This window comes from Jaculus jaculus, chromosome 9 (assembly GCF_020740685.1).
Source record: "Jaculus jaculus isolate mJacJac1 chromosome 9, mJacJac1.mat.Y.cur, whole genome shotgun sequence".
Classification (NCBI taxonomy): domain Eukaryota; kingdom Metazoa; phylum Chordata; class Mammalia; order Rodentia; family Dipodidae; genus Jaculus; species Jaculus jaculus.
Window position 1 is genome coordinate 114,316,600 of NC_059110.1, and position 13,648 is coordinate 114,330,247.

The 13,648-nt window shown below is 49.4% G+C and overlaps 1 protein-coding gene across 1 annotated transcript in view; it reads right to left on the reverse strand.

Annotated features, from left to right (window-relative positions):
• Rab5c (RAB5C, member RAS oncogene family) overlaps positions 1-13,648 on the reverse strand; it is a 28,795-nt gene that overhangs the window by 4,118 nt on the left and 11,029 nt on the right. The window contains exons 2-4 of the mRNA XM_004655373.3: positions 4,354-4,607; positions 2,817-2,968; positions 2,427-2,549 (exon numbers count right to left, since the gene is read on the reverse strand). Of these exons, the coding sequence (XP_004655430.1) occupies positions 2,427-2,549; positions 2,817-2,968; positions 4,354-4,519 (441 nt within the window). The 5' untranslated portion in view covers positions 4,520-4,607. The remainder of the gene's footprint in view (positions 1-2,426; positions 2,550-2,816; positions 2,969-4,353; positions 4,608-13,648) is intronic.

Consider the following 13,648-nt stretch of genomic DNA (forward strand, 5'->3'; position numbering starts at 1 on the left):
GAGGATCACAGTGTTAGAGGCACCACCCTGAAACTACAGAGTGAATTCCAGGTGAATTCCTGAGCTAGAGTGAGACCCTATCTCAAAAAACCAAAAAATAAAAATAAAAAAGGCTTTACCATTGGGCTTGTGAACTCACAGCTGTAATTCTAGCACCTGGAAGGTGAAGCCAAAAGGACTAGAAGTGTAAGACCAGCCTAGGCTTCAACACACACACACACACACGCGGCTGTGTATGTAGCAGCAGTAGTGCACTTGCTCCCATGCACAAGGCCTGGGGTTCAATCCCCCGTGCCATAAAACAATAAACAAAACCTATGATCAGAGCACTTGTGAGTTAAGAGTTTTAGCCTGGGCTACATGGCAAGTCATTACCTCAAACAAACATACAACCACAAAGAATAAAAAAAAAAACCATACACACGCGCGCGCACACACACACACTACACACACGAGTTTTTTTTTTTTTAATATTTATTTTATTTATTTGACAGGGAGAAAGCAGCAGAGAGAGAGAGATGGATAGAGAGAATGGGCATGCAGGGCCCCTAGCTACCATAAACAAACTCTAGATGCATGTGCCCCCTTGTGCAACTGGCTTCTGTGGGTACTGCAGAGTTGAACCTGGATCCTCTGGCTTTGCAGGCAAATGCCTTAACTGCTAAGCCATCTCTCTAGCCCCACATGAGGTTTGAACAAGCCAGATGTAGTGTCTCATATCTATACCCTCAGCACTTGGAAGGATAAAGACAGGAGGATCACCATAAGCTTGAAGTCAACCTACTTAAAAAAAATATACAAGGCTAAAGCCAGGCGCAGTGGCACATGCCTTTAATCCCAGCACTCGGGAGGCAGGGTAGGAGGATCGCCATGAGTTCAAGGCCACCCTGAGACTCCATAGTGAATTCCAGGTCAGCCTGGGCTACAGTGAGACCCTAACTCAAAAAAACCAAAAAAAACAAACAAAAAAAAAAAAAAAAGAAAAAAAGAAAAAATATATACAGGGCTGGAGAGGTGACTTAAAGGTTAAGGCACTTGTCTGCAAAGCCAACAAACCCAGATTTGATTATTCAATACTCACGCAAAGCCAAATGCCAACGTTTGCAGTGGTTGGAGGCCCTGGCATGCCCTTTCTCTCTCTGTCTGCCACCCCTCAAATAAATAAATAAATAAAAATTTCTTTAAAACAAAATACAGGGCTGGAGAGATGACTTAGTGGTTAAGGCATTTGTCTGCAAAGCCTAAGGAGCCAGGTTTGATTTCCCAGAATCCACATAAGCCAGATGCACATAGTGGTACATGCATCTGGAGTTTGTTTGCAATGGCTAGAAGCCCTGGTATTTCCATTCTCTTCCCCGCCCTCTTTCTCTCATAAATAAATAAAATACATTAAAAAATACAGCCAGGCATGGGGTGCATGCCTTTAGTCCCAGCACTCGGGAGGCAGAGGTAGGAGGATTGCTGTGAGTTCGAGGCCACCCTGAGACTACATAGTGAATTCCAGGTCAGCCTGGGCTAGAGCAAGACCCTACCTTGAGAAACCAAAACAAACAAAGGTTGTAGACAATACTTCTATCTAGTAAAGAAATGGATGGAGCTGGGCATGGTGGCACCCGCCTTTAATCCCAACACTTGGGAGGCAGAGGTAGGAGGATTGCCCTGAGTTTGAGGCTACATAGTGAATTCCAGGTCAGCCTGGGCCAGAGACCCTACCTTGAAAAACAAAACCAAAAAAAAAAAAAAAAGAAAGAAAGAAAGAGAAAAAGAAAAGAAAGAAATGGATGTATAGGCCAGTTGTGGTGGCCAATGTCTTTAATTTTAGCACTCTGAAGGCCGAGGTAGAAGGATCACTGTGAGTTTGAGGACAGCCTAGAGCCAGAGTGAGTTCCTGGTCAGCCTGGACTAGACTGAGATCCTGCCTTCAAAACAAAAAAAGAGAAATGGATGTATAAATGTGCACATTTCTGGAAAGACAAGAAACTGGGAACTTTATGTAAGAAAGACTAAATTTGTAGTTTTATTTTATTGCCAGGCGTGGTGGTGCACACCTTTAATCCCAGCACTTGGGAGGCAGAGGTAGGAGAATCATTGTGAGCTCAAGGCCACCCTGAGACTATACCTTAAAAAAAAAAACAAAAAAAAACTTTCATCCTCCACTTTACCAAATTGCATAAATGTTACTATATACATGTATTGCCTGGAAAAACAATGGACTTCTGTTTCAGTATCTTTAGTTTATAAGGCCAAATGGGCAGAAGCTTCACCCATGCATCCATACCCCTGCCCCACCCCACCCCAAGGTAGCAAAAGAACAAGGGAGAGCTTGAGTTATGAGAGGAAGCTCTCTGCGGCCTCCTCACCTGGCCCAGCAGCAGCCTTCACAGAGCCCCACCCTCCCTCCTCCTCAAGTCCTGTCATTTTCTTACCTGAAACTCCACAGCTCTCTTGCTGGCCAGGTCTGCCTTGTTACCCGCAAGTGCAATGACGATGTTGGGGCTGGCCTGCCTCTGTAACTCCTTCACCCAGTTCTTGGCCCGTGCAAATGTATCCTGGGAAGATGGGATCAGAGTGTCAAGGGGACAAAAGAGAAGTTCTGCCTAAGGCCATTCACTAGCAAACTCAAGCTGGCACAGACAAGGTGTCTGAGATGTTACCCCAAAGGACTAGTGAAATATCCCCAATCAACAGAAAATCTGCCCCTGTCCCACCCAGGAACAGAAGGCTAAGAGGCCTGAAATAAGGCTTTAAAAACCCAATTCCTAGGGCTTCACACAGATGAAGGGTAGGAGCACAGAGAGAGAAGGGGAAATCTTTACTGTGTTGGTGATGTCATAAACCACGATGGCCGCCTGAGCCCCCCGATAGTACATGGGGGCCAGGCTGTGATACCGCTCCTGTCCAGCTGTGTCCCAGATCTCAAACTTGACTGTTGTATCGTCTAAGCAGACAGTCTGTGTGAGGAAGGCCGCTGTAAGAGAAAAGGTGGTGTCACCAGGCAAGGTCAAGTTCAAAGCCACCTCTACATATTTTCAGTTGTTAGCTGGTTTAACCTTTTTTGGGGGGTTAGGCACAGAAAAGACCCTGGTCCAGCAGCCAGGCCTAGGTGGGCGGGACAGTCTCTGGGACAGTGCTGCAGCTGCACAGGCCTTACAGAGCCAACCCAGGCAAGGACCAGGCAGGGGGGTGCCTGCACTGAAGCCATCTCAGAGCCACTCTGAGGGGTGCAGCCAGGGGCAGGAAAGAGGCGTCCCAGGGAACCCTGCACTGAGCACAGAAGCGTGAAGCCCCTTCCCCTTGCCTTCCACTTCCAGTCCCTAGCTCTAGCCCAGGGATGTCAGTGACCTTCAGTTTCACAAAGGAATTCCCAATGGCTTAGCTGCGCTGGGAAGTGTACACTGCCACATTGTCAGAGTGAGGCTGTGTGGCAATGTTCCCAACCACTCCTGCCACCTGACAGCACCCTCCTCTGTCTCCGCTCTGACCCAGACCCATTCCTGCAGGGCCACCCTGCGGCTCCACTGTAGAGACCCTGTTACAGACGGGGGACACAGGGCCCTCCAAGGAGAAGCTGATCCCAGAGCTGGGATAGAAAGGTGGGTCCCCCACGCCCTGGGCCCAGCAGAAGGGCTCAGACAACTCTGGAAAGCTCCTCTCCTTGTCAGCCCTCCGAGGCCACCCCACTTCCCCCGACAGCTTCTGACCCAGTGCTGAGGAGGCAGCAGGAAGACTGCTGACATGACTCGTTTGTTGCTAGCTGCCTGGGAAGCTCCTACCGCCCAGAGCAGAGAAGGATGACTCAAGTGCAAGGCTGGCCCCGGCCCTAGAGATTTACCCTGCCTGCTGATGAGAGGCTGAGCACAGACCCTTACTCGTATCTTAAATGCTGATCGATGGGGAATCAGCAACACACTCAGTTCCAGAAAGAGTAAAAGGGTGGCTTCAGCCATGGCAGCCTATCCTCCAGCTGTGACTGACCAGGCCAGTCCCGTTCTGAAGACTGGGAGAGGCCAGAGTACTGGTACTGCCCCGAACACTTAGTCTTAGGGCCCTCTGAGATCCAGAGTCAGCCCTCCCTGAGGCCAGGTCAGTGGAAAGGTTTCAGTCAAGGCCACACAAATAAGAAAGAAAGAGGCCGGACCAGGGCTGGAAACCAGTTTTTGACTCTTAGCTAATTCTTACTAGCCATGCTTGTTGGGACTCTGCCATGAGCACTGACTTCTGGATTCAATTCCAAGGTTCGAAGAGGAAAAGCTGCCACCACGCCACATGTCTCTGTGCTAGCAGCTTCTCGTCCCAAGACTAAGGCATCTCTGTCCCCCCCAAGGCTGCCCCGACCCCCTCGTGCTGGCTCACCTCCAATTGTGCTCTCCTGGTACTCGTGGAACTGTCCCTTGACAAAGCGGAGGACAAGGCTGGACTTGCCCACCGCAGACTCCCCCAGCAGAACCAGCTTAAACTGACAGATCTTGTTCCCAGCGGCTGGGCCGTTGGGTCGTGCTGCGCCTCCCCGACCCGCCATGGCCCGTTGGACGGAAGTGGTACCAGTGAGCTTGCGGGCGGGGCTGGTACTATGCAAAGAGGCACTTAGTGGGGAGGGGGGCCTCCAACTGCAAGGGAGAAATAAGAGACAGGGGTTAGCAAGGGACTGATACAGGGAGCCTTCTTAAACTAGATCATACTCTTTGACCTGGCAGAGTCAGTCAGTGAGGGCTGGAGTCCTCAACTTAGCTGCTCTAAATATCTCTTTGCTCTACAACAAGCTGAACAGTCCAGAGGAAAGTGGTTTCCCAACGTTGGGCTAATGGTTCTGAGCAAACACTGTAACTTCCTGCTCTCAGACATAGATGTTCGCCTACAAATAAACAACACAGAAGAGGAATGGATGGATGCCAGCCTGCTAAATTAAGTGTACATGCTCTTTAGGCTCCCCCTAACTCCTCCAAAAAAGAGGGGCTAGGAAGACAATGGGATTTAGGTCAGCAAACAATGAACTTGTAGTCTATCACTAGGACCACAGCCTGCTTTGGGCACAGCCTGTGCGTGTGGGGGATTAGGTGAAGGCACAGTACAGGGAGTACCGGCAGCGAGCTCCTTAGATAAGGTGCTTGTTTGTGGGCACTGAGGGCCCAAGGCCTGGCTAGGGTAAGCTGCTACCAAAATAGCCTAAAGCTGGACTGTGCACCTGTGCACCCGAATCAAAGCACTCCCTTGCTCACCCTCAGCCTCTTTCTCCAGTCCTCTCATTTTGGATAGGCCAAAAGTCTCACACATTAAAAAACAAACCACACAGAAACACAAATACTCACTTGAAGCAAGAGCTCTGCTGGCAGCCACACTGGCTGCCAATTTTCCCTCTTAAATAGAGACCTTGGTTTCATTTTCTACTGGCAGAGGCAGGGTGATACAGAGAAAGAATAAGGGGGATGAAGGGGTAGAATGGAGACAAGCGTGGGACACCAAGACCTGATCCCCAGCAGCTGGTGTGCCAGCCCTGACCTCGTCACTTTGTGATTGGTTGCTCAGAGTCAAACAAAATTTTTAGAAGCTTTGGAACTGCAAAGAGGGGTGAGGGGCCTATCTCTAAAAGCCTCGAGAAGATACACACTGGAAGCCGCCAGCGCACACGGAACCCTTTACAACAAGTCTTCTGAGCAGCTTAGATCCTGTCCAGTGCTCGGGCTTAGGATGGAAGGGGCTTTTATTAGACGGCTCTTTGCATGCTAAGCCTCATGGGTCAGGGATGGAGTAGTTGGAAAAGATCCCAGGGAAAGCCTTGATCTACCCCTGAGCAGAGACATGCATTCTCTGAGCATCAAGGGACAGGAGTGTGATGAATGGGGAAGAGGGGTATATGCCTGCAGGAGGTAAGTGGTCTGTGCCCATGCAAGGAACTGGCAGCAAAGAGCCTGCTTTTGTTCAGTCTCAAGTCCTTTCCACATTCATGATCTCCCAGCAACTCGTTTAAAAAGTGAGCCTCAGGAAGAATGATTCACTAACCAGGAACAACAATTTCCTTTCTGGGCGGCACCAAAGGAAAAGAGCTTTGAAATGAGGGCCATCTCTTCCCCAGAAGTACAAGGAAGGAAGTATGGGGGTGTCTCAATTTGATTACTAACCAGAAATGTCACTTAAAGATGCCATAGGTGGAGCTGGGGAGAGGGCGAGGTGCTTGTAGCTGTGTAAGCATGAGCATCTGAGCCAGTATCCCCAGGACCAATGTCAAAGCCTCCTATGGGGAGATGGGAGGTTGGGGCAGGTGAACTCAGAAGCTCGTGGACCAGACAGCCTGGCATTTGCGGCAGTTAGCAAGAGAAACGGTCTCAAATAAGCAGGAAGGTGAGACCGACAATAGGGGCTATCCTGGCATTCACACGTGTGCTGTGGCACTCTCACACAAACACAGGCACACATAAAGGTTGACAAAAGTTCTTTCTTGCTGGTGTGGTGGTGCACACCTTTAATCCCAGCACTCAAGAGGCAGAAGGAGGATTACAGTGAGTTTGAGACCGCCCTGAGACTACATAGTGAATGCCAGGTCAGCCTGGGCTAGAGCGAGACCCTACCCTGAAAAACCAAAAAGGAAAAAAAAAAAGTTTTCTCTCTCTCTCCTTGCAAATAAAAAATAAAAGAGGGCTGGAGAGATGGTTCAACCATTAAAGCACTTGCTTGCAAAGCCTGATGGCCTGGGATTGAGTCCCCAGTTCCTACGTACAGCCACACACACAAAGTGGAGCATGCATCTGGAGTTGGTTTGCAGTGGCAGGAGACCCTGGCACACCCATTCTCTTTCCTTGGGGGGGAAAAAAAAAGAGGTGCATAAGTATAATGCTTTCTTACTGCACCCTAGGTAAGGAAGAGGGAGGCAGGCCTTCCTTAAGATGCCCATGTGTGTTCTAGGAACTCAGAGTGCTCCCCCAAGGAAATCATTCTTAGATCGCTAAAACGGACTGGGTGATTGCACAATCATTATCTCATTTATGCTTTAAAACAATCTCTCATTTTTATAGACCTAACTTGACTCTCAGTTTTACATGTTCCCCTCAAGGCCCTATAAGCACGTGTGCGTTGGAGCCAGGATGCGGCCCTGGGGTCCTGCGCTCGCCAGTTTGGCTGTTTTCGTACTATGTGCCCCGCTGAAGACCTTAGAGGCAACACCACCCTCTGCGTTTGGTTTTGTGTTGCTAGGTGAACGAGCCTCTTTGCTGCAGCAGTCTGGTTCTGGTGACAGTCACAGTGATCCTGTAGTCACCAGATACTCCCAAGTGTGGGAGGAGCCACTCAGAGCCAGGCAGGGCTAAGACCACAGAGGGAAAACCATAATACAATTACAAGTTGGTTATCACCATGAGTGCACATGACATATAATCTCGACTGGGCAATGAATGTGGCTGGAGCACGAGAAGTGGCATGAGAGTGGGATGAGAGGAAAGAAAAGCAAGCTGATAGGGGGAAAAAAGTGCTGGGGAGGAGAGCTAGCTATCAGCATGGGCAGCAACCACCACCAGCAAGCTGAGAAAAACTGACGGCACATCTAAGCCTCATCTGTACTGAGCCAGTGGCCTTTCAAACCTGCCCAAGCAGAATGAGTGTGCAGGCTGGAGAGATGGATCCATGGGTAACACACTTGCCTGCAAAGCCCAAGGACCCAGGTTTAATTCCCTAGTATCCACACAAAGCCAGATGCACAAAGTGGTACATGCATCTAGAGTTCATTTGCAGTGGCTGGAGGCCCCAGCATGCCCACTCACTCTCTTGCTCTCTCCCCTTGCAAATAAATAAATAAAGTATTGAAAAACAATGAGATTTGCAACTAGCCAGAGGGGAGGAAAACAACTCTCACCCAGGTGTTCTCAACCTTGTCTGTACATCAAAGCCATCTGCGTGGCTGACTGGAAAGCCACAGGTCTGGGGCAGAGACGCCGGCTGCAGGTGCCACTGAAGAACAGCCAGGGCTAACGCAGCTGGCAAGGAGCAAGTGAGCTCAGACACCAGTTTGGGTGCTACAGAGTCTGACTGCCTCCTTCCACTTCTGGGTCACCTCACAGAAGCCACCTGAGTGGAGTCAAACCAGTGCTATTAGTAACAGGATGCATGAGGGTTAATGCCACTGTCTATCTGCCAAGAGTCTTGCACACTTGATGGTGAATAAACAGCAGCTACCAGTATTGGCATGACTATTCATAATACCTTCTCTAAGGCTGCTGGTGAACAGACCCTGGCCTCCCCAGTGAACCCAGACAAGCTCTGCCTGGCTGGCCTAAACTGGTTGCGGACATGTTCTGCCTGGCCACTGGTCCTGCCTTCCAGAAACACCTGAGCAGGCACCCACAGTGCGTTTTATGGTCTGGTGCCTCGTGGTTTTCCTGGCTCCACTTAAGTGACCACATGATCAGAGGTGTCCAACTAAAAGGAAGACAGTTTTTACCAAGAAGGGCGCAAAGAGATATGGGGATATTTAAGACAGATAAAGGCCAGACCCAGGTTACCAGAAGGCCTTACATTCTCCTTTTCCAAAACTGGAAAAGCTGAAGACACAGGCCTGGCAGATGGTAAAGGGGAATGACTTCATGCCTGAACTCTTCTGCCTTTTGTCAGCATTGGGGGAGGGGTAATATTTCCTCCTGAACTACTGGCAAAAATTATCCACTTACACATCAAGTAATGGGTTCACAATTAAAAAAAAAACAAAAACAAAAGGCCCAGTAAAAGTTGTCTTGAAGTAAAAAATGAAATTCTCCTTAAGAGCCTATCATTGTCAAAGCTGCCCCTATGCCCCAGAATGGGTCACAGACCTTCCCTGAGCGTAAGTGTTGGCAGTGGTTTTCAGGCCTGTGTACAGCAAAGGACACTCCCTCTGTGACCCACTTCCCTATCCTCCGAATCAGAATCCTGGTTTATTCAGACGCCACCAAGAACAGGCATCTCCTGTTAGTCCCAATCTCATGCCTTCCATGGGAAAAGGGGACATTGCAAAGATTTTGGGGCACCCTACTTGGTGGGCTTTTTCCATTATGCACACAAAAGGGCAAAGGGATCCCAGCCCCTGAATACTCTGGTTCTCTCTGTGCACAGGCCAGGAATGGACGAGAAACAAAGAAAAAGTAGGACACTGTTCTTCCTTGTGCTGGGATTCCTGTACTCGGGACACTACGGGTCTGTATCCAACTTTTTTCATCAGAATCACCAGGGCATTTAGAAAAGAACTGTATTACACCAGCTGCATTAGAATCTCTAGAGGTGGAGCCCAACATTTTAAATTAAGTTCCCTAAGTGACTGAAGCATGAGAGATCTAGAGGCTATGGGAAGAAGCGAGGAATCCAGGCAGAAAGGCACTCAACCTATGGTGTAGCCAACACAGGCATCAGACTGGGGCCAGGGCTTTCCCGAACTGGACTGAAGCCTCCAAGATGCTGCTGGAATGTCATCCCGCCCAGACCCCTTAGAAATGTCTGCCTTTCTCTCCTCCCACCCATGTGCTCCCTCCACGCTGTTTGTCCTTCCTGATAAAGGGCAAGCAATCCCAGCTGATGGGCGTCTCTGGGGCTTCCTGTTTGCTCTGGAAGCTTCCTCTGACTGCAAGTACACACAGCCTGAACAGGGAGTTGATTAGGGAAACCAGACTGTGGGCCAGAGGGTTGGGTGGAGATTGGCTCACTTAAGGGTAGATGGGGTGGCCTGAGAATCAAGTGGCAGTACCAAGCCTCCTGAAGGTGCTTAGCTACCCACTATTATGAAAATAAGCATTCCTGAGTATTTAGCACATCAGAGTTGAGCCCAAGAAGCAAACAGGAGCCTGAGGAAGCATTGGCTAGAACGGGAGAGGTAATCAGGTTCAAAGGTGGCAGACAGTTAAAGGAAGCCAAATGGAGCCAAGGTTCTACAAATGCTTCAGAGGCTGAGATCAGCCACAGCCAGGGTGATAACTGATCCATGGACTCAAGGCCACAGCTCACCCTCCCAAGGGGAACCGTTCCTAAGGCATACAGGCAGAGGATAGACTCCCCGCAGGACTGCCCAGGCTTCTAGTTAGCTGCAAAACCAGAGAAAAGAGGCATCTCAGGCAACCCCAGGTGCCTGGAGGCTCCACCCCGTCAGCCTGATCGGAAAGGAGGTTAGGACGCAGAGGTTGTACTGGCTCCAGCTTCAGTTAGCCGTGTGACCTTGGCAAAGTCACAAGTGGTCATTATCAGCTTCAGTTCCTTATCCACAAAATGATATTTAATGCTAACTGTACTAGGCTGTTGTCAAGGCTGTTCAATGTATCAAGATGAAGGTAAAATTCTAACAAATGTCAGGATTTTTTTATACTAGAGGCTAACTAGCTTTGGCTCATTTGTCGTCAATTACAGAAGGAAGTGAGGTGAGATGTACTTCCCAAAGTCATATAGCCCAAAATCAAGGGGCACAACTTGGGCAAGAGTCCCCTGGCACAGATAAAAGAACACCCCAATATTACTGATGTCATTACATCTACTAATGATAATAAGGATTTTCTATGTGACACCCAAATGTTAAATAAGGATGAGATTCTGCTTAACAATAGGATTGCTGAATATATGTTAGGCACGTATTTGTTATTTGGACTTAACTGTGGGCTACAGAAGTTGTTTAAACCTTCCTGAAAACAAGAAAGAAGCCAGTATTTGTCTTTTAATGAGAAGAGAGTACAACGCTGTAACACTACAATTCTCCACTGGTTGGTGTGGCTGAAAGAATAGGGTGGGGTGGATTCTGAGACACAGAGGGCCCTCATGTCACCAGCAGGGAGAAGAGAGGAAGCCTGCCCTGGAAGCCAGAAGCTTATGAGCCAAGGCCCAGGCTGATCTGGGAAGGGCTCTAATGGGCAGCTGGGTTCCTTACCCCCCAGTAAGCAGGAGGCTCAGGAGAGGTAGTGTCTTTCCACAGCTACAGAGGAGGCTCACCAGGGAATCACCCCAGGGGGTAGCTCAGGATTAGCTGGGTTCCCTACCGCTGGGACAGACCCTTGAACCTTGCCTCAGGCCACCCAACTGTTACCTGGGATTAGTCCCAAAACCTCCAGTGAGGCTCCCTAGGTCCACCAGTTTGACACCACCTACAAAGAAGTTTAAAGTCTGTAAACACATCACTGGTGCTTCTGCCCTTTCCCTCATGTGGATGGTCTATTGGGTGACTGGGGACAAATGTCAAGCTGAGTTAGATGGAAGCCACCTTGAGGGATAGACCTCCAGCTTCCCAGACCCCTGTCCTAGCAAGAACGTTAAGAAGCTCCTTCCTGGCTGCCAAGCAGTTTTCTCAACTCTCCACAGCAGTTGGGTTCCCTCGGGGCCAGAGGGAAGCAGAGTCAGCATTAACTTTCAGGAGAGGATGGAAACCTCCAGTGTCTGCTCCCTCTCTTCCTGCACCCCCGAGGACAGAGACATACCATGCATCTGCTGACGTGGCTTGGTCAGTGTAATCTGCCTATACTGGCCCCATGATCCACGGGCAGCTGGAGGAGTCTGTCATTGGCCCAGGGGGCCAAAAGAAAGTTAAGGGGCTTGTTTAACAAAGCAGACCAACAGACAAGGGGCTGCCCTCAACTCCACTAGGCCAGGCTCTTCCTGCTGAGAGACAACTCTCTTGAACGGTGCCTGGCCTCCACGCAGCATTCCTCAGCTGGTCAGGCTGGGGCAGATTCTCTGGCCCAAGCAAAAGTACAGCTTGAAATGCAGCGCTCTCAGCAGCACAAACCCACACACGTGTCCCAACAGAGGGCGTGGGGAAGTAAGTCTGCAGCTGTGTGATGGTTTCCCCTGCCAGCCAGTTCTCCCCCCCCCCCCCCCCCCCCCCGCCAGTGCTAGGTGGAATGCTAAGAAGACAGCCAGCTACTGCCAAGGTGCTTCCTGGTCTAACCACAACCTGTTGTTATTTCAGTATGGAGCACACAACATGTGGACACCAGGCAGGATGGATGCAAGACTCCCACTGATCACTTCCCTATATCTGATTCTATTTTGTATTTTGAGTTATTATAGTTTTTTTTTTTTTTTTTTTGACAGAGTCTCACAGGTCTGCAGCTTGCAATCCTCCTTTCTCCACCTCCCAAGTGCTAGGATTACAGGTGTGCATCACCAGGCCTGGCTCCCTCTCTCTGTTTGGCTGGTGCAGTTACAACTTACTTAGGACATGAACTGGAATCTCATCAATGCAGGGCTTGTCTTCCTCTGTTTTCTCAGAGAGGGGCTCTGCAGGGGCCAAGACTGCTGGCCAGGACAGCTGCCACTTTTTGCTGCAGTCCCAGGGCCCAGCAGGACGCCGAGAACCTCTGTAGAAAGTCAGGGTCATAACAGCACCTGTTCCCTCTGTCACTCACACTGACAACTGTCCCCTCTCACAAACCCTTCCTGCCTTTACAAATACTCAACAAAAGAATGCCAACTTCAATCACAGCCCTCTTTGTTCCGCCCTCAGCTCCACAGCAGAGAGCAGAGCAAAGAGGTGGTGTCTGAGAGGACCGCCAGGGAAGAGTGGATCAGGAATCAGGCTGTCCGTAAGCTCAATTCCTCCTGCTCAGATACCACATATACGCTGTGGCCAGAAGCTGCCCAGCTAACAAGACAAGGTCAAAGTTCTCACTGTGAAATCTGAGGACAATGGCTGCTCTCAGAACCCTAGAAACCAAAGAACAGTATTTAGACAGTCCGTCTATCTTCCTTTTCTTCCTCCCTTCCTTTTCTTTCTGTCTCTCTCTCTCTACTTTCACTTGTGGTGTATGTGTGTCTGCATGTGTATGTGAGGCAGGGTCTCTCACTTGAACCCAGGGTCACTGATTCAGCTAGTCTAGCTAAGCAGCTCACCCCATGGGGGCCCCTGTCTCTGCCTCCCAAGTGCTGGGAACACAGGCTGCCATCACATCCACGGGGAATTTACATGGGTGGGCACAGGAGATCTGAAGTCAGTTCTTCATGTTTACGCAGCAAGCATCTTACCCTCTGAGTCTTCTCCCCATCGCCCTTTCTTCAATTTTTTTGCTGAACAAAACATAGAATGGGGGCTGGGAAGATGGCTCAGTGGTGAAGGTGCTCACCTGCAAAAGCCTAATGACCTAAGTTCAATTCCCTAGTGTATCCATGTAAAGCCAAATGTACAAAGTGGTGTGTACATCTGAAGTTTGTTTGCAGCAACTGGAGGCCCTGGCACACCTATTCATATTACCTCTGCTTGAAAATAAATAAAATTACAAAAGAACATAGAATGTTGCCAGGTTAAGAAATATGGCAATAAATGGGATCCAAACAAGCTTCAATAAATTAATCACACTTCTGCTTTCACAGCCCCACATTTCCACAAGACTATTGTAGGTGACAGAAGGTTGGAGAACGTGGGGGTTTGAGCATTGAGAGAAGAAAACCTCAGAACATTGCTGTGGGTGACGAAGACCACATTACAAAACTCCCAAAGGCTGGACTGTGGACTTCTGTTTTAGCAACATTAAGCTCAGTCCTGACATACCTTCGGGGCTCATAAATACAGTGACCTAGGCATGTGATACAGGTCAGCCTAGCCAGGCTTGGCAAAGAGATGGGGCATCTGAGAGCTTACATACACAGCTGTCTGCTAGATGACTTGAACACTACCCCAACAGAGCCATAGGCCAGCAGAGGGGAAGTCTCACACTTCCTGACA